The sequence below is a fragment of the Salarias fasciatus genome, chromosome 5 (assembly GCF_902148845.1).
Source record: "Salarias fasciatus chromosome 5, fSalaFa1.1, whole genome shotgun sequence".
In the NCBI taxonomy this organism is placed as follows: Eukaryota; Metazoa; Chordata; class Actinopteri; order Blenniiformes; family Blenniidae; genus Salarias; species Salarias fasciatus.
Genome location: NC_043749.1, coordinates 10,637,085 through 10,661,453, shown reverse-complemented (window position 1 = coordinate 10,661,453; position 24,369 = coordinate 10,637,085). Strand labels below are relative to the sequence as shown.

Below are 24,369 nucleotides of genomic sequence, written 5' to 3'. Positions count from 1 at the left end.
TACACACTGAACAGTAGTTAGACTTTGTATTTATTCACACAAAACATAATACATTTCTTCAATAAGGCAACACAATACTGTATATACATACAATGATCTATATGTATACCATATTTAAACTTGGTCATTCTGCCATTCTTCACTATCACTACCGAGTGTAAATAAATAGTTCAGCAAGTCATGGAAAAAAAGAGTGTCAGATGCAAAAATGTCAAGCCAGACTGTAAGTACGGTACATCCACTGCAGGAATCCTCTGCTAACGGAGATACACTGAGGGGGCTGATCTGTTTTAGGTGCTGATGATTTCTCAACACATCTCAGTGCTTCATGTTCTTAAAGTGGCCCTGAGAGCTCGAAACACTGCAATTAAAAAAAAAAAAAAAAAACAGAAGCTCAAACTGTGCAGACCGAGGAAGCAGAACACTTATGCATATCGTTGCATATATTACTGAGCCAAATGCACCACAGAGATGTAGATATTGTAAGTAGCACAGATTGAAAGCAAATATTTGAAGATGGGTGGGAGATAATTATTGCCAGGGACTCCAAAAAAGTGTGCACAAGTGTAACTTTCTTGAATGAATTTCTGTCTATCTATGCTCGTCTGACTGACGGCTGCAGTGGCCTGAACTCCCAGAGCCACGGTACAAGAAAGAGATTAGAAACAAAGAAGAAGAAGAAGAAAAATCAACATTAATGAAGAAAAATTTAGGAAAAATCTTCTTTAAAAATATTTAAAGTATTGAATATCACATATGGCAGCGATAGAAGAGATGACTTTCAAAATGACTGACATCATAATTAGGTGCTGGAGCAATTTTGTGGTATGAAAATGTGTTGTTTCGTTGTTTTTTTAACGTGTGCGATTATTTTGAAAAGCACACCATGAAGATTGATGCAAAGTGGAAAAATGCTACGTTAGTTCAAGCCCCACTCTTTCAACACTGATAAAATTGTACAGTCATTTACAAAAATATAATTCTATTCTGCATTAACAAATGACAGCAGTGATTAGTACTGGATTAGAAGTCGACGGGACAAAGTTTAGAACCAATCCTGCTGAAAAATAAGTTGGATCAAAGCAGTGCGAGGTGGATCTACTTAGAACTGTATTTGTGATACTTGGATTTTAAAGGAATGAACTGTTGGCTTTTGCACAGTGACTACAGTACTACAGTACAGTCCTCCCAAACACATTGACACCAGATTTGAATGCAAACCAAATTCAGCTTGTACTATGAAGTGAACAATATATGGCACGTTCATTATGACGTAGTTGTAACTGATTTAAGTCCATTTCTTAGCGTTTAATCACACAGTTGCCATCATAGATTATAATGAAGTTTTGTATAGATGTATCTGTATTTGTTATATGTACACAGGCAGTAAATGCCAATAAACAAACTTTGAATTCATAGCTAATTTATGTAAGCAGCTCTATTATATATTCTATTTAAACATACGATCTATATTTATAATATCATATGTGCTTTACAGGTGGAACGTTTTTTTAAAAACACTTTTAAAATGTCTTTATCTGCTACAACTAGATCATACAGGGAGCTGCAACATGTCTCGTACCTGTAAATGCTGATGACACACAGTGAGTGTATGATTGATAAGGCAATGTAGTGACTGATTAAAAAAAGCTTCATATCATTCATGTTTTTAGTTGTTCTGTGTTCAAAAGTGTTGAATGTGAGAGCTTTGGCCCCGTCTTTAACCAGCAACAAGCACATGTTGAGCTCGTTTTCAGGCTCTCTCAGCATGAACATACATTAAAATCTCTAAATCTGCACATAACAGAGATACAGACGGACACACACTCACAGACTTCTACAGCGGGACAGGTGAAGGTAAACGTTTTCACATTGTTTTATTGCACTAATGAGATCTATATAGATATACTGATCAGCCATATCATTAATGGGTGAACAACTGACTCTATTTTTGATGCCTGCTCTTAGGGTGGGACATATCAGACAGCAAGTGAGCCTTTTGTCCTTGAAGTTAAAAGCATGGAAAAATTGCCAAAAGTAAGGATTTGTGCGAGTTTGATAAAGAGCCATAACGTGATGATTACACGACTTGGTCAGAGCATCGCCAGCAGCACCGTGGTCTAAATCTATCCAAAATGTTCCAAAGAGTGAAAAGTAGTGAGCCTTCGGCACGGTCAAGAACTGTCCAAGGTCAGTGAGGCAGGTGAGGAGCAGAGGGCCGACAGACCATCTGCAGATCAAACTGCCGAAGGAGTGGATGCTCGCTCTGATCTGAAGGAGCCAGAACACACATCTGCACACACATGTGCCCATACCAGTCACAACGCTATGGCTGATGAGTATATAGTCAGTTCAAGATGTATCGTTCTGAGACGAGGAGCCTTGAAAGATGAACACTCACATGAATACCGCAGCTACAAGTGATCAAGAACATATCTGGATGAATGAATGAACGTGAACAAACAGCTAATATATCATTCCAGATTCTTAAAAACAATCAATAGATTTTCCTCTTATTCTCATGTTGATCAGAATCCCGGCCTTTCTTCAAGGCTGTGTTGAATGCATCAAACAGGTTTTTACAAAAATGTGAAATAATTCTGATTGTGACATTTTTGATATTTTCAGACATTTTATAGCTCAACAGTTAAACACCACTACACAAGTTCCTATCCCATGTAACATTCATAAATTTGTAACTTGAACCCTCCGCCTCGCCCCTGTTCCGTCCGTGGACTCCCCCGGTTAGCGGCCGGTCGGTATTCCAGCGGTTTTGAGACGTGGCTGCAGCGGAGAGCAGGACGAGTGGCTGAAAACCGGCTGCTGTACTGTACATCTGTACACGAGCAGGGAGGCGGGCAGTGCTGAAGCCAGCGCAGCATCAAAACTGTAACGGTGTCTGCTTCATTCTTTGTTGCCATGGAGACCACAACACATGACCCGACTGATGAATTAAAGCATTTGTTTCTTTCATCCCGTCATTCATATTCATTTCAACGCTTAAGTCGGGGATAAAAATCAAGACGCCACTGATAAATAAGATTGGAGGACAAGCCTCTTCTCCTGCACCCTGACCTTTGACCTCTCCGTGAAGCTATCAACACATCCAGCAACAACACAAAATCACAAACACGAGTGGAGAAAAAAGTTTTTTCTGAAATGTTGTTGGGGAAAAAACAAAAGGAGCCTTTTTCCTTGAATACACGTTTGAAGCGATCTCATGGAAATACCCATCCTCCACAAACACATGCATGCAATGCAAATACACACACGCACCCGCGCACGCACACACACACTCACACACATCTCAGCTGTAGTTGTAGGTGAAGTTATACGAGCTAGGCTCCTTTGGCACGGGGGGCGGGGCCTCTGGGATGGTGATGTTCTCGAGGTCGAGGAGGCGGAGCTTCATCTCCATGCTGATGAGGGTGTCGAGGTCGCTGCGCGTCAGGTCGCTGACCATCTCCCTCCCCAGCAGCGCGCACAGCCCGTCTGTCCAGATGCAATACTGTACGCACACACACACACACACACACACAGAAGAAAATAAAAAGTACCTGTGAAGTGTGATCATCAAATGTGAATGAGCCCTTTGGCTAAAGCAGGTAATCACCTCTCTGGATCTGCGGTGAAATTAAAAGGAGCTGTAAATAAATAAATAGATACAGTTTGGTAACTCCATCAGCTGACGGTGCTGATGTGGCGCACATGCTAGCGGTTGATGGTTTCCATATGCGTCGTCAGGGTTCGTTTGGGATTGTTTTCAGCCACCTGGCCCGTGTACGTTCGACGTTCACTCTCCCGTTCAGCTCTCCACCGACCCCCCCGGGGAAATATCTGCCTCTTTAGCTGCTAAATGCTTTATTGTGTCCACCAGATGGAAAGTACATGTACAGCAAATTCATATGATTGCTTTATTTTTTTTTTTTTTCCAGCGCGAGCAGCTGCCTGTTATTGGAAATGAGAATGATGAGAGCAGTGAGGCTGAGCCGTGACAGTTAAGCTGCTGACCCTAAAAACTGAGCGGTGAAGGGAAAGCTGTGAAAATGCTTCGCCGGGCTGCAAAGTACAGCTGAAAGTAGTTTCTCTCCTTGGGTTGTGTTGCACACGAGTGACCCTCTGAGATGAAACAGAAACCAGACACAGTCTGAGAAGTCATAGCGGTTTCTCCGCTGATAAAGAAATGCAACCCAGTTTTCACCGGTGCGCATTCATCCCAGACACCGTAGCTTCCAGCTTACCTCGTATTTGTTCGGGGCAACAAAGTTGAGAGTTTCGTCGGGGTCGTAGAGGACAGAGAAGGCCAACTCCAGCACCTCCTGAGAAAAAAACACACTCAATGAGAAACATCAACAAAACTAAAGTGACTGAAATGGCTATGACAGTAAATATATGGATAAACACAGGGTGCGACGCTACCTTGTTTTGCTTCAGAGCGCTCTTCTCCTTCATGTGAGGGCAGTCCTTCCCCGTCACCACAGACTTGATATCGGAGACAGGAACTGGCAATAACACAGAGGAAATAAACAATAAATTACATAAACCCGCCGAGGTCGACCCCCTGACAGACGGATGCGGTCTGCCGTCGATGGTGTCGCTGTTTGTGTTATGAAAGATTTATGTGCTGCGATATGAAGCCACTTGGAGGAATAAAAGGTTTCGGAGTGTCTTACTCTTGTCACTGAGCAGCTCGAAAGGCACTTCACCCTGAGGTGACTCATCCAGGTCCCCATAGTGCAGCACTTTGTGATTCAGAGAGAGCCGGCAGAACCAGAACTTCTCTGCGGAAGTAAAGGACAGCGCAGGGGCAACACGGTGTTCAGTTTCGCTCTGCGGTAAAGAAGCAAAGTGACTGTATTGATGGGATATGTACCCTGCCTTCGGCGGTTTCCTAGTTTCCGGAAGCAGCTTCCCTCGCACAGCCGGTTCAGCCGCTGCTGCTTGATGAGTTCCAAGATCTCCGGCTGGATCCTCTCGCGCAGCTCACTGCAGGAACGTGATCGACAGGAATGAGCGCACAGGATTACAAATTACACAATCGAAGAAACTGGAAGGAGAAGCATCGCGAACACGAACTGACATGATGGGTGGAGACTGGAAGTCATCCTGGCTCATCCTCTCTGACTGCCGCAGACGCAGGATCTCTGAATAGTTGAGGCCTCGCAGTTTGTTCTTCAGCTGGTCTATGGACGCTGGCTTCATCGCCAGAGCCCTGGTGATCTGCTCGCGGACCACCTGCATCACCTGGCGAAGGGATCAAACACAAACCAAAACAAAGGAAATGCAGAGTAAAACAAACATTTCAAGTATTTGGCTCACTGTATATTCAGTCCTTAGTAGTATTGCTTTTTGATGACACTGAAGATCAGTGAAACCTAACTTCCCCATTCAGAAAGTCGATGCGCTGACAGACGTCTCCTGCCCTTTGTCACGGCATCAATATTTAAACTACAGCGATACAAAGTGGTGTCATGTACTTCTGTTCACTTCACTGAATGCCTGGATGCGTAATAATTACCATGAATTATTTAGGAAACCTTTGGGCTGTTTGGGCTGCTCAGTCTCGAACACACACAGCAGCACAGTCTGTGTGTGTGTGTGTGTGTGTGGGTGCAACACCTTCAAACTGAGAAAAGCTGGCCTGGGCAGATGGTGGATTTTGGGTAATGACGATCACCCACTTAATCCTTATTCCACTGAAAGTTTACAGACAGAGCTATATGGGACAAATTAAAATTTGCAGTAATGACAGCGAGATGAGGGAGAGAGCTGAAGCACCGCCGAAATGATCAACACCCCCTCTGAACGAGCGCGCCATATGCTCTGGTAATCCATCCAGCAGCTGTCAAGGCATTTCACTGAAACGACTCTCTTGACTAACAGACCTCCAGTCTGTCCCCAGACGGGGAGACACGACTTCCTCTCCACTGTTGGCTCCTTCTTTTACTCCCAGTTCAACCGTACTTTTATAGCACAGCTATGAAAACGGCATCTAATAGTGCTCAACCTGTATGTGTGTGTGTGTGTGTGTGTGTGTGTGTGTGTGTGTGTGTGTGTGTGTGTGTGTGTGTGTGTGTGTGTGTGTGTATATATATATATATATATATATATATATATATATATATATATATATATATATATATATATATATATATATATATATATAGGTATTTAATATTTAATACTTCTTTAAAAATTGTAAAGTAAACTATGTGGAATTTGGCTGCTTCCCTTCAGGAAGCAGCTCTTTAGGCACGTCAGACACAGGACCACTGCGTTCAGGGTCACACACCTGCAGTCTGACCCCTGACCCACCCACATCACGTTTCCTATGCAACTGTCTTCACATGTGTATTCCCACACGGCTCCGTCTTTACAAGCGTCACTCGTGGTTTCAGACAGTGATTTATGAATGTTTTTCCCCAGCCTGGGTCCGATGGTTTTTCCGTACCGAATTTAAGCCCCTCGCCCAACTGAAACTGAGCTTGCTGCTTGCGTTTTGACTCTTCTGTTTTTACTATGAGGAGATGTGCTGCACTGTGAAAGATCTGCTACAACATTTTTTATCACCTACATCTAAATGTGGTGAAATGACAAAGTGGGCTCTTCAAACTCAGACCTTATTGAAGTCCTCTGCCGTGGCCCTCATTTCCTTCCAGGTTTTATTAAGCAGCTGGATGCAGACGCAGAAGAACTCCTCCCACGCCCGGTCGTGAGTGAAGAACATCGGGTGATAGTCGTTGCAGCCTTCGTTCGCTACACAAACAACACATACGACCGCAGAGTTAAAACACTGATGTGAAAACAGCAGTTCTCCTGAATAATCAGTACAGGAATGAGGACACCTGCTGTCAGATATGGAGCCACTTACGCAGCTCTCCGACCTGGAGGATCTCGCACAGCATCCGTGTGAGTTCGATGGCGCAGCGGCCAAACGGGCACTCGTGCTTGTCCTCCCGGCTGCTGTTCTCCAGGACAATCTGTAGGGAAAAAAAAAAAAAATTAAAAATGAGGTGTGGCTGCCATTTTGTGCCTCTACGAACCGAGCAAGGAAAAGATGGAGGCCAGCACGGACCCTGATGTAGGTGTCCTGGTGAACCTTGGCCAGATACAGCATGTTGTCCAGGGCCAGCATCCCCGGAGGGGTCTGGGTGAAGTCCATGGCCGGGTTCACGTGGTTCTGGGTCACAGATGACCAGATAAAAATGAGTCAATCGAAAAACGTCATCCCGTCTGTGTGCCATGTGCATTAATATAATAATGTGCAGCTCTCAGTAATGTGATAAGGTAGTTGCTAAATTGATCAAAATCATGCAGTTTTCCATTTATAGTGCAAATATTATCAACTGGAATTATGAAAAAACATATTAGATACAGAATACTACCTTAACTACGACTTCAAAATATGTTATATAGAAATGATCATGCAGTCACTGTGTGCACAGAGCATCAGTACATTTCAATAAGAATCCTCCCATAATTTCAAGCTAAAAGTAGTTACTGGATATGATGAGCTGTCTGACGGAGGATTAAGAAACGGACTCACGGTGAATCCCAGCATCTTGTAATCCTTGGTGTACATGGCCTTTCTTTTCTCCGTGCCGGTGGGGTCGTTTTCTCCGTCAAAGGCAATTCTGCGTAACTCGAAGATGATATCTCTCTGAGCCTGAGGTGAAAGACGCCACGTTAACAGCGCGGCAGCGGTACAACATTCAGTGGAGTTACAGGAAGTGCAGGTTAATCCAGAGGAGCAGATGTTTGTGATCAAGCACTCGCCAACGCAGGAAAACATGAATTTTCTGGTCTGCTTGTCACAGATCCATCAGACTGTAAACTTGTGCAGATTGTATCTAATTGTTGTGCAATTTAAGTTACTGACAGGTAATGATGGCTGCAATTTCTCCCCATTCTTCTTAATTTAAATCACCTTCATTGTAAATAACAGAAGAAGAATCATATATAAATGGAAAATTAATAATTGCGTCTTCACCTGGTCGTTCGGGTCCATTTTGGTCATCATTCGTTCTTCCAAAAGGTTAAAGGTCAACACCTGCAGAACATAGAGCTGATGTGCCATCTCTGCTTTGATGGGTCGGTTTCCTCTTATGACGTGCTGTAAAACAGCAAAACAAGCGCGTCAAGTTAACCGTGAAGCCAACTGCGTTGTACCGCCTTGTTTACGGCCTCAATAAAACACAACAGCAGATTTAAACAGAACGGAGCGTAATAAACACCGTCACTGCCCAGCAGGCAACAGGTCCCATAAACGACGCACAGATCTGTGCGTCCTGGTTTCCAGCAAAAAAAAAAAAAAAAACACACGATGCTGGAGTTTGTCCTGCAGCCTCAGGAGTCTGCGGCGTCGCCGCCGCCGCCGCCGCCACCGCCGCCGCCACCTCCTCCTCCTCACTGACATTTGAAGCCAGTTCAGTCAAGGCACTTCCAGACAAGTGCCAAAAGGAATCATTTTCAGAGCAGACTTTGTTCCACGTCGCTCGGTGCCGTATCACATTTACTGGTTGTGTGTCAGGGAGTGAGTAAGGCTTTCCAAACGCTGACCACCTGCCGCTCCCGGGGAAGAGACCAACACTCGACGCTCTCAGTGCTGGATGAACTGCAGTATTTTGCATTAATTAAGGATTTCCCCATATTTAATTGTGAGTAATGTGAAACAAAACCTCTGGGAACTGCCTGAAGCTTAACTGAGCCCATCTGATTGGGCAGACTGTTGGTTCTAATGTACAGCTGAAATCTATTTCACCGCGTGCATCTCGGGCTCGGTACTCACGTTGAGGATGATGGATCGCAGGTGTTTTTGAGCCAGGGTGCTCGCCATTTCCTGAGGGCACAGAGATTCATCATTCCAACCCACAAATCAAACGAGGAGACACTTTTACAGAAAAGCTCCACTGTAACACCCCACCTCCAGTAAGCAAGACTTTCACTGTTACAGACAGGACTTTCATCACTTTTTTAAAAAAATATCTGTTCTTTGCACACCCTGCTGAAGAATGAGCCGAACCTTCTGTTGACAGTCTGTCTGCTGCAGCAGCAAGCTATGATACCTCAGCTCAGTTCATGGATCATGCCATGGTGTTTTTTCCTCGACACAGGAAACGAGCCACAGAGCGAGGGCGAGGTGGAATGGCGGCGTGATCTGAGGACAGGTGTGTGTACTCACAGTGAGGTGCTGCTCCAGCGGGTTAGCATAGTCCTCCTGCAGGTTCACAGGGAGCAGCGAGGGGGGGGGGGGGGCGGGTGTGACAGTGATGGGAACAAAAAGTGCACACACACGTGGACCATGAGACACAAGGAAAACATCAGCAGCACAGCATGCCACATAAACACCACATGAAACAGCATCATGTCACAGTGAACAAATACAGACGAATAAAATCTGTGATTGACTTAATGTACAAAGTTTTTAAATGTTTAATACAGAAAAGTGATCCTTTAAAATCACACATTCATGAACTGCATTGTGATTTTTGCTCTCTGAACTACCTGTCGTGTTTCATTTGCAGCTCATCTCTGTATCTGAAGCGTGAATCAGGGGGTGAATAAAGTCTGGAGTGAATTTCAAGGCGCTGTGTTTTAACTGACTGGACTCTGATTCAGTCAATGAAGCGAGAGCGTGACTCTAGCTGGTGCCAGTGACAGCATGTGCCGTGAAACCCCTGCGGTGACGCTCTCAGTGGGACTGGCTCAGTTTGCCCTCTAGTGGTCAATAACTGCAGCTGGAGATGAATGAGTGTCGATCGTCTGACAATAATGTTCCAAACTGGGAAAGAAAATCAAAAAAACACAGCTATCCACTCTTAAATTAAATCAAAAGATTCACCTCTCTTGACTATAACACACAATCACACTGTCTCACAAGAGACGTGTATTGTTATTATTTACAAACAATGTTCTGTTTTGTAGAAAATATTCCACTATGAATATTGGGAGTCACAAAAATCAATTTCTATGTCAAATCCATGCTGAAAATAAACAAAAGAATCACATTAAAATGTTTTCTTTAACACAGTTTGGTCAGACGTTACCACAGGATGTTTTTACATTGTTCAAACTATCGATTAATACAAGAATTTTTTTCTTTGACGATCTGAACCCCGTCCTTATTCACTCCTCAACTGTCGAGGCTTCCTGCATGACTCAGTCTCACTCTTTTCTACAGGAACTCAGTTTGTCATACCAGAACATATAAATGGGATATCTTTGATAATATGAGATGTGTAGTTTAATCTTCGTGAACCTTCATATTAATCTCTGTCAGTCTTTTCCAGCCAGTTTCAACCAAAATATCTTTCTAATAGAAGACGAGTAACATGCTATTGACCTCCTGTCTTCCAGAAGAGATTACATGGAGGCTATTTTCAGAGAAATAAAGACACAGAGGGGCAAAACAGTGTCCGAAAAAATATTAAAAACTGCGTGTTGCTATTACACAATGTGAACTGGGACAAAAAAAAGTCACAACCGCAGAGTGAGCGGAGCACAGAAACAAGACGGCACATTAATACAGACACACACTGGGCAGAGGCACTCCATCCTGCAGGGTTTGTACATTTGTCAGTGCTACATGCATTCATAGCAGATCTCTTTTGAATAACCTTTAAAATAACAATCCATTAAATACATTTTTGAAATTTCCTTCAGCGCCGTTGACAAACTCTGGCTTACGCAACGCTTGATTTTGGAAAGCATGTGATATTAATAACACTGAACTCTTTTGATTCATCCTTGAAATAAACTGAGATCCCAGCTCCAGTCAGAGCCCTGAACAGGACCAGTCGGCCTCGACTCGCAGCCGGGCGCTAGTCTAGGTCACTGGAAGAGACTCAGTGAAAAACAGACAAATGTACAAACTTGAAACTTTGACGAGTGCTATTTTCAGTGTGTCGGGCACAATACGCAGCGTGACAGCTGGCAGACAGACGTCTATTCATGAGGTTTTAGCTGGAAGTAGCCAGCTGCTGCGCGCATTAGCAACAGCTGGGAGCTGATATGTGCAGTTTGATACAAAAAAGAAGGAATAGTGTGTGTTATGTATGGAAGCCTTTCCATGAAGTGTAACATGAAGCTGAGACATTAGTATTCTAGCTGTGTATATCTATCTATCAAGAACATTCAGTCCTTTTTTTTTTTTCCCCCTCCTCTCTTTCATGCGGCGCTGTGAGTGCACTGACCTGCCGTCTGTCCTCGGGAGCCTTCAGGAAGAGAGCGTTGATGAGTGCAATGGCGTACGTTTGGATCTCCTGGTTCGACCTGGAGAAACATCCAGGAGCGCAACAAACAGTTAGAAGCATCTTGCTCCACAGAAATCCACACGGGATTCAAACTACAGGCACGTGGAACGGGTTCAGGATGACCGGCAGCCTCGCTTTCACAGCCCAACATTTCAGACGTCATGCTTTATATCGCTACTCAGGAAAGCTGAGCGGCTGAGGCCGTCTGTGGATCCTAAACTCATCCCTCACGCACGTCGAGACAACATTCACAAGACTGGACGGCCCACGCGGCGGCGCGCTCGCCCCCCCGGGTTCAGAGTGCCAGAAGCCCCTGTGCATGTGTGTGTGCTCACACTTGCAGGTGCCCGATGAGCTGTCCCACGGTGATCTCCTGAGCCACCCGGTGGTACAGGCTGTGGCTGTTCAGGACCATGCTCTCCAGGATGGCGAGGGAGCGCTGCAGGATGGACACGTCCACCATGGGCTGGTTCACGTACCCGGCGATCTGAGGAGGAGGAGGAGGAGGACGGGACAAGATCGAGCAGCATCCTTCTCTTTCTCGACTTGTTCGGATGGACTTGAAAAAGCGTCTGCGGCGCCAGACTGATCCACTAATCAGGCAGATAAAAGTCACTTCATTTGCAGAACTAAATCAAATAAAGAGGCCTGTAAGTCCCTCCTGTCAAGGACACGGCAAAAGTTCTGGGAGGAAAACTCTTCACATTCACACTGAAAGAGCTCCCGATAATACAAGGAGTTGCTAGGCAACAAGACCCACGCACTTCCGCCATTTGGTGAGAAAGAAAGGTCAAGTAATTAAATAAAAGTGCATGAATAAAAGGAATAAAAAGACAGACCTTGAAAGTTTACTGAAAGGAGGTTTTTGCAGTGCGCGCTCGGCGTAAGTCGACTGAATTATTCTTTTGTTGGAGGAGGCACCTGTTTGATGAAGGAGAGGGAGATAAGGTCCCAGGACACAATGCCGTGGTCCATCAGCTCCAGGAAGGCGGTGAGAGTGAAGGCCAGCATTTCACCGAAGCTGCACAAGGTAAAAACGGCACTGAAGAGTTTTTTCACATCACTTGTACAAGTCACACTGAAAAGCAGCGACAGGAAGCAGAGGCACGGCTCCCCCGTGCACGCCACGCTGCACCCACGCCGTCGACAAGTCAGACTCACTGAGTCCCGCTCTCCACGAGGCGAGCCAGGGTGGCGATGCCCTCCATGTTGATGAACTCCGTGGCGAACGTTGGGTCAGCAGACAGTTTGGCCAGCTCCTTCAGAGCCTCCAGGCGAGCGTCGATACCGTGGGACTGGATCCTCTCCAGGAGCTGACGGGCGGCACGAGCCTGTCGGACACAATAAAATGTTACTTTATAGATCCTATATTGAATCGGTGCTGAACTTTTCTCTTTTCCGCTGGTTTGATAGCCTCAGCACCAGGTCACAAACTGCACTCGGCAGTGTCTGGAGGATTGTGGGAGTTCACCAGAGCACAGTGAGCGATCTGGACAACAGGTAGAAGCACTCCTTGTTCGGTTTCTAATTGCCCAACAGGGACGCAAACAAAAACTGAACTGAAAAGAACCCAATTAGCCGAGTTATGCTGTGTATTTCTTATGGATCTCAGGAGAAATCAACAAGAATATTCAATAAATTAAAAATAGCAGAAAGTAAATTATTAACTTAACCAAGAATCGCAGCCCAAAGCTGAACAATGAAGAGAGTTTATATAGAGAGTCACTCACTAACAGCAAACTTTTTCGCCACAATAATTGTATCTTTGTCTCCCACCTTGAGAATGTTTAAAACCCGTCTGCTCATCTGATGCCTTCTGCTTCCCGCCCTCATCTGACTCACTCTTCATAATGCTGGTGCATTCCCAGACTTTATAAGAAAACTCTCAGCTGGACAGAGCTGCAGGGCAGAAGCAATCCTGTCGGTGACCGAGCCAATATGGCCACGACATCAAAAAAATAAGCTGCATATTTCAGTGAGAGACAAACTTTATTTTTCTACAGAGCTGTCTGGGCCGTGGAGGGACGAGGTGCAGCCACAGCTCACTTGAAAGCAGGGTGGAATTATAAAAACAGATTATCAAATGTTATTAGTGAGTTAGAAGAAGCTGTTTATTTGCCGTGGAGAATCGCGTCAGCTCCTCTCATCCTTCTGGAGAAAGTACTTTCACCACTGTCACAGGCTGACAGTCTGGTCTTAGGAGAGAAACTTGAAAGGTATTTTTTTTTTTTTTTTGGCTGAATTCACATTTTCAAAGGCATAAACTGACAGCCGGGCGGAGTGTGCAAACTGTCCACAATCACTGCAAAACACAGCAACACAGCTGAAGAACAGACCAGTGAATCATTATAGAAATTGCTCTTCAGAAAATTGCCCCTTCGGAATGGCGGCTTTCAAACATTAAAAACACGAGTGAGCGAATTCAACTTACGGGAGAAATCGCTAATCGAAGGATGGTCCCGTTTTTGATCTCACCACGGCTCTGAAAGACGACAGAGGAGGATTGTCGAAGTTTTAATCATGATTTACTGCGTCCTCAACACAAGGTTAGGAGAGAAGCTCACCTGCTCAGTGATATAGAGCTGAGGGCCGTCGGCGTACCGCAGAGCGAACTGCTCCGAGCCTGACAGGGACCACCTGAGGATAAGGACACACAGATAAGGGCTGCTGGGAAGCCAGCGTGAGTGTGTGTGTGTGTGTGTGTGTGATATAAAATAAATGTGGCGAATAGTTAGAACACAGTAGTACGCATGAACAAAAGGTGGCTCAAAGTCAGGCTGTTCCCTCCAGCAGTTGTACTTTACACAAGTGGCAAAGTGAGAGATTGTGGAGGAGAATAAACCAGTGGGTGTTAAACAGCAAAGTGCAAAGAATTCTCCATTTCAATGGTGAGGAGAGGCAGTGGGCAGATGTGACACAGCCGGGGAAACGACGAGGGAGTAAAACTTTTAAAGAGATCATAATGAGTCTAAAAATAACAAGTCAAAGCGTCTTCTTTAATATTCTATTTAGTATTATTATGTAATGATCAATATATATTGATTTTTTGAATGATTCTGAAGCTTTCTTGTACTTCTTTATTCATGCAGCTATTACTTATTCATTGATTGATTTAGTCTGTTATGAGCTCCATCCTGCTACTTATTAGACTTTACCAAGAGAAAGTCTCTGCTTGTGTCTGTTTTGAACGTGTGAAGCAGAGAAGAGGAAAATCCAGGAGGACAAATGACAGTCTACTCATGCTGTTATCATGAACATCCATTCCCTTCAGTCTAGGAGTGCATTTCACAAAATGTTGAGTCTATAAGAAACAAAATATCTATTGCACTCAGACTAGAGATCAGATAAGAAGTGGCCGAAGTTTTAGCTCCGGCACTGCTGTTGTTTATAATGCTGAACCCCAGTGACGACGCATATTCTTATACATTTGAATACATTCCACAAATATCAAACAGTCATAAATACATAAAAACAAGCATCTATTTGGAAAAATTCTAAACTTTTTGCTGATGTTTGACTTATTGATTAGCAGAAGTTCCTACCGATTGATAAAATGAGGCAAGAATTGTAATAAAAGTGTTTCAAACGGCGGAGTCAACAGATTAAACAAGGTAATGGTCTTTATCTGCTGTGAGATTAAAATGAATACTTAAATATTTATTAATGCACATATTGACAGAAATAAGCCACATTACAGAACTAACCCTGTACAGCGTCTGACTGTTGTGTTTAGAAGTGTAGATCATTCATCTGTCTGTTAATGTAGATTCTATTCATCCAATCAAACCCAACTAAATTGTAGTAATTTTAGTTTATTCTCAGTTAAATCCAATGTCTACCGTTTAGGTAAAACATTGAGGACCAAAGAAAACATGGCTTATTCTTTTAACTAATCCGACTGTGTTGACAGCTGAAACCACCTGGAAAATGTTCAAACATGGAGGTTAATACTTACCCATCACACACTTCCCGGATTATTGACGACAAAGGTCTTTTCTACAAACAGACAAAAAAAAAAAACATCGTAAACTTGCAGGATCACAACATTTTAAATGGTAAAACAATGTTATTGTAGCATCATAGTGATCAGTTTGTGTCATTACTGCTTTAAATTAGTCATGACGAGAATTGCAAATGCTTTTTAGACATTATGCAAAACTGAAGCCCTACTCAGCATTACTCATGCCTTTCACATTCAAAACAAACTAAAACTCTGGGCAATTTTACAACGTATTCATCAAAGCTACACTCGTGAAGCCAAACATGAAGCGTGAACACACACCTGGTCCATCTCTATGAGCTGAGCGTTGGCACCGGGCCACTCGATGGCCACCTTCACGATGTCTGCAGGCGGGGGCATGGCTCTGCTGTTGTTAGCACCCTGCAGGGGGGGGCGTAAAAAAAATAATAACATGATCTGTTGATCACAATTACAAATCCAAAGTTTATTTGGTAGCAGAATGAAGAGCTGAAGTTGTACTTCACCGAATGGATCACTGCTGTTGGGTCAGTCGCTCTCACAGCTCCGCTCTATAAACCCTGGAAAGACAGAAAACCAGCGGGTCACACAACCTTACATTTCTCGAAGCTGGTTTCTTTTCCTCAAGCTGAATCTGTCAGAGAGTCGATCAATAAAAAAGACTGTTGTGCAAAACAACCCACACACATACACACACACACAAACAAACGGAGCCTTCCACCTACTGGGCTCGGGGTCTGCAGAATTTTGTTGGTTTCGACATGTAATAGTGATTAAATCAAGTAAATATCTTAACTTCATAAATTTCTAACTCGCTTGCAACCCCTCATAAACACCCTCTGACATTTTATTTGTGAATTAAAACGTCACTTTTACTTCCTGCTGCACCCTTCACATTTTTCACTTCGGCAACGTTTGAACAGAGGCGTAAATCGAATGTCCTCTAAAACAGTCCGCCGCTCACTTTTATGTAGCTTATATATTGGGAGCGGTCAAATTTGCAGGGGACGAACGTCAGCAGGCCTCCGCTTTCCTGGTAAATTTAAAGTGCATTATTGTGACGCTCATGTCTGCGACAGCAGCTCTCCCAGATGAGCACAAAGAGACCACACTGGCAACAGAGAGAGATTTGTCTCTGAGCTCCGACGTGAAGAGAGCATGAAAAGCTGGCCGACAGATTCAGCTGGTGATTGGATGACGGCAGTAAAGAAAAAGACAGGAAAAAAAAAAAAAGGCTCTGCTGTTCTACAAATGGCTCTTTGCAGTCAGGGTGCTTTCAAGATACAAAACACTCTGAACGGCTTACAGCTCTTCATTTGAATAGAAATCCTGATCATTAGACAAACCCTCTCCAACAAACTCTTTTCTCTGGAGATTTATTAGCGATGTAGTGTTTTCAGAACTGCGGCACACAGGTTTTTTGTTATGTTTGTTCTATAAATATGTCCGTCTGCTGGATTGCATCAATGACAGCTGCGACATCCGACACGTTACAGTTTGATCAACAGGGAGAGAAAAGCTCTGCTTGTTCAGACACACAAGTTTATTCGTCACAGGGTTCAGTGACGGCGATGCATCTTTGACTTACGAAAGCCCCTCGTCATAAAAAAACATCTCAAAGTTAAAAAGAAATAAAGCTGCTGTACTATGAATAATATGCCAGACTAAATCCTTTCATCACTAAATAATTGAAGCGCGGGATCAGTGGAGTGTGCTCGCCACATAATTTGTCACAACAGCGCTTAACGGACTGATACGGGATGATACACAGCACATGTTCACTTCGACTATACAGCTAAATTATAGATGGATTCGGCAAACGATGTCAAAACTGCCAATTAAAGTGAGATTCCAGCCAGCCATCTGATGGAGAGAGTGCACCGCCCACGCTCTGTTGAGCAGACATCACGCAACGCGAGATCCCGGAGGCCTCTGGTACAAACTCACATCTTTTTGCCTGACTTGTGACTAAGAGTTAGTGCAATGGTTAACTATGTTACAAAACTTAATTATATTTTATAAAAACTTAAAAAAAAATGTTCACATTTGATTTTCCCACAAATCAAATGTAACAAAAGATTTGCCAAACAAAAGGTAACAATGCGGCCATGTTGTTGTTTCTGCTCATATTCATTTAATGGAGGTAATTCATCAGAAAATGATTTTCCTTCTCTTCAATCTGACATTGTGAAAACTGAAAAGCTAAAGTGTGAGAGCAGCCTTACTGTTTGTTACCGCATTATCCCTAAGAGGCTAACTTTACTTTCAAACAACGGCGTGAGGGAACATGAGGCGAATTAGACAGAAACAAAGTAGATGTCCATCAAACCATCGAGGAGTAACGACAGTGCTGAAAGCACAGCGAGTACCGTAACCGTGTCCTGCAGTAACCTGTGGACCGTACTGCCTGGAGTTGCCAGGCTGACGGCAGAGAACACTCTGATGAAAGAAATATTGTTGTAATCCTAATGTGAAAATGGGATTTGCTTTGATTTATGCTAAAGTTAATCAAAATGTATCTAAAATGTGTCTATATTCAAGTGAAAACTGCTGTTTTCCAGAATTTTTGACTAATGGAGCAAACTCACAACATTTAAAGTCGATAATGACAGCCTGTATGAGCAAGCGCTTACAGTCAGCAGTTATTCATTTATTTTTTTTTTTTACCACTGTATCTGGGAAGCTGTGGCTATTTTCAGATGGGACTAGGGTCCTTGTAGTGGAGCGAGTAAAACCTTCATCCGTTCCTGAATTAGAGAGCAAAGATTCCTCTGCATTTAGGGGTACTAAATTCAAGCCTATTGTCAGAGTGAGTGCTAAAGACGAGGCCATCATGTCTTCTACTATAACTTTATCCCAGCAAAAGCTTTAATTGGCTCGCTTCAGACTCACAGTCATAACTCGTTTTGAGAGGAGAGGAGCTGTCACGAGCTCAGCCCCGCCGTCACTGGAAGTATCTGAAGATGGCAGACACTTCATATCAGCGGCTCAGCTGTCATCACAGATTGATCAGGCTTTGTCCTGCCTCACTGTGTGTGTGTGTGTGTGTGTGTGTGTGTGTGTGTGTGTGTGTGTGTGTGATGTATTTTGCCAGCACACGGTCACATCTGGGCTGGCAAAAGAGATTTCAGGAGGGAGATGAATCGCGCTCTCACCTCATGAAGAGAGTATGGAGTCAGTTTGAATCTGGACCAGGCTGAGCTGAATGTTCTTCTAATGCCTGAGTGGGTTTTCTACAGATCGACACACGTGGAATATGAGACTATGTCTGTCTGCTTTCCCTAAAGTTGGATGTTGTATGGAAGGTAGAAGGAAGAAGAATAACCGACCTCCTAAAACTGCATTGTGGCAATAAAGGAAAAATATATCTCATTGCAAATAAATAAATAAATAAATAAATAAATAAATAAACCTAAACTCCTGACAGTGAATTGGTTATTTTTAAAAACTAAAAAGCAAATGGGCCAGAAAGGACACAACGTTATGATCACCTTTCAAACATGGGTGCTGCTTCCAGAAAGGTAGACAGGTCCAGGTTAAGCATTTTTTTCAACAGGTTGGAGCAGAGAAAACGTGCTGTGCATTATATACAAGAGCACAAATAAAGCACGTATGGACACATTATATATGTGCCTGGTTGCTGAATGAACTGTGTGCTTTGACATACAATGCCACATTTCAGCATGAATAGAAAACACGTTACTAATGATGTTAACAATGCCATGTGACCCAGCAACACAGGCTCAATGGCCAACAATAGGAAAAGACACAAAACAAAGACGCCAAAGAAATCCTTCTCTTCACTGTCCACATGTGCTTTCCCCAACGTCACACCTCTAAATGTGACAAAATCCAAATCAGATTAAACACAGTTCCACTCAAAAAGAATATTACAAACAAGAATGGTTATGGAAATGTATTTAATAGTTGTTTTGTTGTGTAGCAGTCGTGCGTGTGCAGCAGCATGAAATAGGCTGTGTTGAATACCTGCAATTATCAATGTTAATTACAAGTGTGCCTCTCCTGCTGTTCCACGTCAGAATGCCTGCCTGAAACATCCCTCTGATTTCCACTTCAGTAGGTACATTTGTAAAATGGGATCGCCACAATACATTGAATGTACATTCTCTCTTTATTGATGTAAAATGCCAATGTTTCTATGGCCCAAAATTGTCAGGCATGCACCGAACTCCGTTTGATATGCCTTGTTGATGAGGCCAGAGGAAAATGACCAGATTGGTTGAAGATGACAGAAAGGCAAACGTGACTCAAACAGCCAAGTTATGCACAAGACCATCTCTGACTACACATTAAACCTTGAAGCTTGTGGGCTACAGTGGCAGAAAACCACCCCGGGCAGCAATTACTGTCAGTTTAGAACATAACAGATGAGGCTACATTTCACACAGAATATTGGGGAAACATTTTTGATTTCTTAATTTCAACTGTGACATTATGCATAATGTAAGGTCAGTGTCTCAAAGCAATTGAATCATGAAAATTTGATGAGAGGAAAAAATGACATCGAAGACATATAATGAAGACTAGCTGATGTGATTCAGTTGCTGTGAGACTGCCTCCTACTTGGATAAATGAGAACATGCGTAGACAACATGAAAGCACAGAGCCGTCCTGATGTATATTAATGGTCCAGGCTGCTGCTGCTGGTGTAATGGTGTCAGGGATATTTTATTATCACCTTGGGCGCCTTCATATTAACTGGGCTTTGTTTAAACATCACAGATTAGATCAGAGGTGTCAAACATAAGACATGTAGGACAAAACCAGCCTACAAAATGCTCCAATCTGGTCTGCCAAACTATCAAGCAAATTCCAAAATTTAAAAGACACCAAATGTTTTAAGAATATTAAATACATAACACAATGAGACTGAGACTATTGCAGAAAAAAACAGCATTAGCCTCAAAACCAAGCTGTCAGGGGGTTTGTAAAACCATGCATAATGCAGCACTTTTATGGTCACTTCACTGTATTTTGCAATAAAAATGATAATTGAAAATGGCTTAATGTTGAGGTTGTACTCATTTCCAACAGCTATTTCTTTTGTTTTTGCCAAAATATGACCCAAACATTCTAATAATTTGCAAAACAACAAAGAAAAACTTTAAAGTTTAAACCGAAAGGTGATTATGGCACACTTTTACTGATGCGGCCCACTTGAGATGAAACTGAACTTGAACTTGAACTGAAATGTGTTTGACACCCCGGGCCTCCATGGATATTGTTGCTGACCATGTTCAATCCAGTGATGGCTGCTCTCAGCAGGATAACACACTATGTCACTAAACTCCCATCCATCCCAGGCTGCTTTCTTGAACATGGCTGTATTCCAGTAACCTCCACTGTCAGCAGATCTCCATCCAATGGAGCTCCACTGAGATATTCTGTAATGGGACACTGACTGATGTAAATATGGACCAAAAATCTCCTCCGAAATGTTTCGTTAATAAATAAATGCCATAAACGGTTCAGACAGATGCTGTATTAGCAGGCTGAACCTAAAGAAATCGACCAGGTGTCTACTGAATGGCGTAAATTGTACTTAACCAGTGAAATCACACGAGAAAAAAAAGACAAGTTCATTGTGTGTGCGTGCGTGTGCGTGGAGTTCCCAACATTCGGCTGCACGCGCTGTGGTTGGTAGCTTAGCAACAACTGCTAAGGAGCTGCAGCCTGAAAAGAAATCCAACAGTGTGGTCGGAGCCTCAAAAAAAAACACACTCCCAAACAACTTGTGCTGTCGCCCACCAGCCCGGCCCGGATGTTTCTGACGCCATTTTACAGCTCCTTTTACTGGGGCTGGTTTGGGGCTGCCTTCCAGCCCGCCGCTGCTGGAAAAGGGGGATTTTTCACACATGTAAACTGAGGCGCTCGAACTTTCATCACAGCTAGTTAGCTTGCCGGGGGACGCCGAGTGGCGCCCCCTCTGGCCCGCTAAGCAGGCGGCTGCTCTCCGAGCAGACAAACAGCTTCATCGTCTTCGCATTAAAATGATTTCATTGAGATAAATCCACATTGTTGCGGGCAGAAGCGCGACAGCAGCGGCAGCAGCCTCCGCCTCGCCTCGATAAGAGGAGCCTGTTACGGTCCCTGAACGCCTCATCTGCAGTGTCAGCGCCGCCACACACACTTCTTATCTCTGAAACATGTTGTAGCCAAGTTATGGAAATCCTCCCTGATTACGGCTCATTGATCCGGCTGGACTGGAGCCGCGGCGACCTGAGGGAGCTCACACACTGATGCAGCAGAGGCTGCGTTTCAGACAAATTCATCACAACTCGTGTGAACGTCGGCTTGACGGGACGCAGGCGACGCCGCGTCTTGTTATTGTGCGTCTGAGAGCGGCGCAAAAATAAAATAACAGCACAGAAAATAATTACATCTTACCCGTTTTCACAATGAGTAGCAGCGGTATTCCTCCTCACAAGGCGGCTAATGAGAGTCAGTCATCCCGTCCAGCCGGTGCCTGTCCGCTCCTCCATTGCAGTCAGGGTGCAGACAGTCTCTCCGGGGCAGATGATGCTCACAGCCTTTGGATTTTACCCCCAAGGTTACTTATCTGCTGATGCTACTCAGCCTGAGTCTCTCTCTCTCTCTCTCTCTCTCTCTCTCTCTCTCTCTCTCTCTCTCTCTCTCTCTCTCTCTCTCTCTCTCTCTCTCTCTCTCTCTCTCTCTCTCTCTCTCTCTCTCTCTCTCTCTCTCTCTCTCTCTCTCTCTCTCTCTCTCTCTCTCTCTCTCTCTCTCTTCCACGCCTTGTAGGCGGGACACAATGTAAATGTCAGCGTCTGCAAATGAGACAGATTGCTCCATCATCTGTGCACGAGGCTAAAAGAAAAAGGACATCTTCCTCATGTCAGGTGCTTCGTGCCGCATCATCTTTTCGTCAGTGCTGCAGTCACAACCCACAGCTACAGAGCTGCACAGGGCAAAGTAGGAATCAAGTCCATGTGTAAAAGGTCCAAAACAGGTGTCATGTACTTTTCCTTCTTTTCATTTTTATTTCCAGGAGACGTAGTGATTGATTACAGTAGAAATGGGCTTGCTAATGTTTCTAGGATACAATTATTGTTTTAACCACCACTTAAATAAAACTATCTACATCTATAAACACATGATAATGAGAGTTTACTGAAAGATCTATGGTATGTAAGAATAAAAAGTCAGTTATATAGCAGTATCGCTCATGACCAAAGACAGAATCAGATTTAGAATAGTGTACAGTATTGTCATTGTTAAAAACAACTAAATTGGAAATGCAGGCTGTGTTAACTTATGAAAAGATGTAGGAGATTTGAAACTGAACAATAAAATGCCTTAAAAATACATATAATCAGTGTTGGGCAAGTGACTTTTAAAAATCAAATAATTACAGTTACGAGCTATTTCTTCAAATAAAAGTAACTAAGTTTGTAAATAAGTTAAAATCTTTTAAAAGTAACTAATCATTACTCCGGCTGAGGAAAAACCAAGCTGAAAGCTTTGAATTCTAGAAACAGAACCGCACCTCATGTTATTGTCAGTAATAGTAACGGCGTTGTAACACTAGAAAAAGTAGTTGGAATACTCCTGAAAATAGTGACGCCATTTTACTCCCACCACTGGTCTTAACAATTAAGCTCAATGTGACCTAGATATGCAAATGAGCAGGTATTCAAATTAGCTGATGACGTCATTTAGAACTTTCTTGACTGAGGAGCTGGCAACAATGTATCAGTTTTAAGTGACATCATCATCATCTAATTTGACTGAGATATGCAAATGAGCAGCTGTGCACGTCAGATGATGATGTCATATAAAACGTTCCTTACACAGGAATTGGCAACAATGTGTCAGTTTTAAAGCAACACTGTTTTTTTTATTTACAAAACACAATGAAGCGCGTTACATTTAATGGAATTATTGAGCATTTCATGTAAATATTATTATTATTTCATACCATGCACTCTCATTTAAATTATTATGACATTTTAATATGCATAACACAATTCACCATTCATTTCAGCTTGATTTATGTAGTGCCAAGAACAACTCAGTCATTTATTAAACTTTCATTTCAGTTGTAATGAGCTTTTCAATCTGATTATGGCTGTGGGGTAAAAAGCTGTTTCTGAGAAGCACAGACACACTTTCAGAGAGACTTGTCAGTGTCTATGCATATTCTCATTTGTCCAGGTAATATTTACCTGAATCAGGTTATCTGAACAGTCACAAAACGAGCATACAGCGAAGGCATTTAAATGGAGTGTACATTTAAATGTGCATGGAAAAAGAGGAAGTTCAATAGACACATCTCCAACACTATTCTGTAAGTGGTGAAAGAGACAAATTAACAGTGCTTTTTATTAAAAGTGAGTGGGTGACATACACTCAAGAGGTGCTCAGCTGTAAGCACTCATTTCATTTCTAGGGCTCTTGAGGTTTAAGTTTGCAGCGATACACAGCAGTTTCATTTCTTTTCGTCAGCTGAGTGGGCCTGGAAGCCTTCAGTGTGAATTCCCACATCCAAAACAGTCAACGAGGCCACACTGACCCCTTCCAGAGGAGGAAGTGTGGTGAAGTATTGCTCAAGAAAAATCCCATGAGAAAATGTTGTGCTTTATAGGAGGCGTGAATTTCTTCCCCCGTAACAAACTAACTGGAACGTTTTAAATCATCCACTCAACTCAAGATACAGAAGAGGCTAAAATGCATCTAGGTGCATGAAGTCAGAGTAAATTGATAAAACTTTATCCTGAAAACTAGAATGAACTGAAAATAATCATCTTAGGTTTTTAAAGAGCTTAATTTGATTTTATACTTGCAACCACTAAATATTTGGCTTTGTGAGAGCCACACTAAAACCAACAAAAGCCATCCAGACACAGCACTTCAAAGTGACGAGGCAGTAAAACTAACTTACATTTCTGAAAAAAAAAATATTTTTTTAGTGAAAAAAATTAAATCTGCAGTTTTTCAGTCCCAGAAGACTATGGAACAAGATTAAATTATTTTGTTCATTTTTTTTTACTTTCCAGAGCTCCCTTTAACCACCTAGAATCAAGCTGTGCCTGTTGACTTATTTTTCTTGTTTGAAGGTCGTTGCTGTGCTTATTTAAGAATGTAGGTGTTAAACTACAC

General features: G+C 43.1%; 1 protein-coding gene and 1 long non-coding RNA gene across 7 annotated transcripts in view; one reads left to right on the top strand and one right to left on the bottom strand.

Annotated features, from left to right (window-relative positions):
* The window catches only part of elmo2 (engulfment and cell motility 2), a 30,158-nt gene extending 14,367 nt beyond the window's left edge, over nucleotides 1-15,791 (bottom strand). For 2 of the 6 annotated variants that reach the window (XM_030092754.1, XM_030092755.1), the window contains exons 1-22: nucleotides 15,738-15,782; nucleotides 15,535-15,633; nucleotides 15,208-15,248; nucleotides 13,817-13,889; nucleotides 13,684-13,734; nucleotides 12,414-12,583; nucleotides 12,174-12,273; nucleotides 11,588-11,739; nucleotides 11,193-11,271; nucleotides 9,182-9,217; nucleotides 8,789-8,839; nucleotides 7,991-8,113; nucleotides 7,547-7,666; nucleotides 7,076-7,180; nucleotides 6,872-6,980; nucleotides 6,620-6,756; nucleotides 5,081-5,244; nucleotides 4,874-4,986; nucleotides 4,674-4,781; nucleotides 4,420-4,502; nucleotides 4,242-4,319; nucleotides 3,301-3,508 (exon numbers count right to left, since the gene is read on the bottom strand). In XM_030092754.1, the coding sequence (XP_029948614.1) occupies nucleotides 3,308-3,508; nucleotides 4,242-4,319; nucleotides 4,420-4,502; nucleotides 4,674-4,781; nucleotides 4,874-4,986; nucleotides 5,081-5,244; nucleotides 6,620-6,756; nucleotides 6,872-6,980; nucleotides 7,076-7,180; nucleotides 7,547-7,666; nucleotides 7,991-8,113; nucleotides 8,789-8,839; nucleotides 9,182-9,217; nucleotides 11,193-11,271; nucleotides 11,588-11,739; nucleotides 12,174-12,273; nucleotides 12,414-12,583; nucleotides 13,684-13,734; nucleotides 13,817-13,889; nucleotides 15,208-15,248; nucleotides 15,535-15,612 (2,172 nt within the window). In that variant the 5' untranslated portion in view covers nucleotides 15,613-15,633; nucleotides 15,738-15,782 and the 3' untranslated portion in view covers nucleotides 3,301-3,307. Of the gene's footprint in view, nucleotides 1-15; nucleotides 3,509-4,241; nucleotides 4,320-4,419; nucleotides 4,503-4,673; nucleotides 4,782-4,873; nucleotides 4,987-5,080; nucleotides 5,245-6,619; nucleotides 6,757-6,871; nucleotides 6,981-7,075; nucleotides 7,181-7,546; nucleotides 7,667-7,990; nucleotides 8,114-8,788; nucleotides 8,840-9,181; nucleotides 9,218-11,192; nucleotides 11,272-11,587; nucleotides 11,740-12,173; nucleotides 12,274-12,413; nucleotides 12,584-13,683; nucleotides 13,735-13,816; nucleotides 13,890-15,207; nucleotides 15,249-15,534; nucleotides 15,634-15,737 lie in introns of those variants that run through there. The other 4 variants (XM_030092752.1, XM_030092756.1, XM_030092757.1 and 1 more) reach the window with 4 other exon arrangements.
* On the top strand, nucleotides 11,270-23,653 carry LOC115389265 (uncharacterized). Its single transcript, XR_003931557.1, has 3 exons — nucleotides 11,270-11,354; nucleotides 17,205-17,209; nucleotides 23,642-23,653. It is a non-coding gene; the product is annotated as an uncharacterized LOC115389265 (long non-coding RNA).
* The last annotated feature ends 716 nt before the right edge of the window (nucleotides 23,654-24,369 follow it).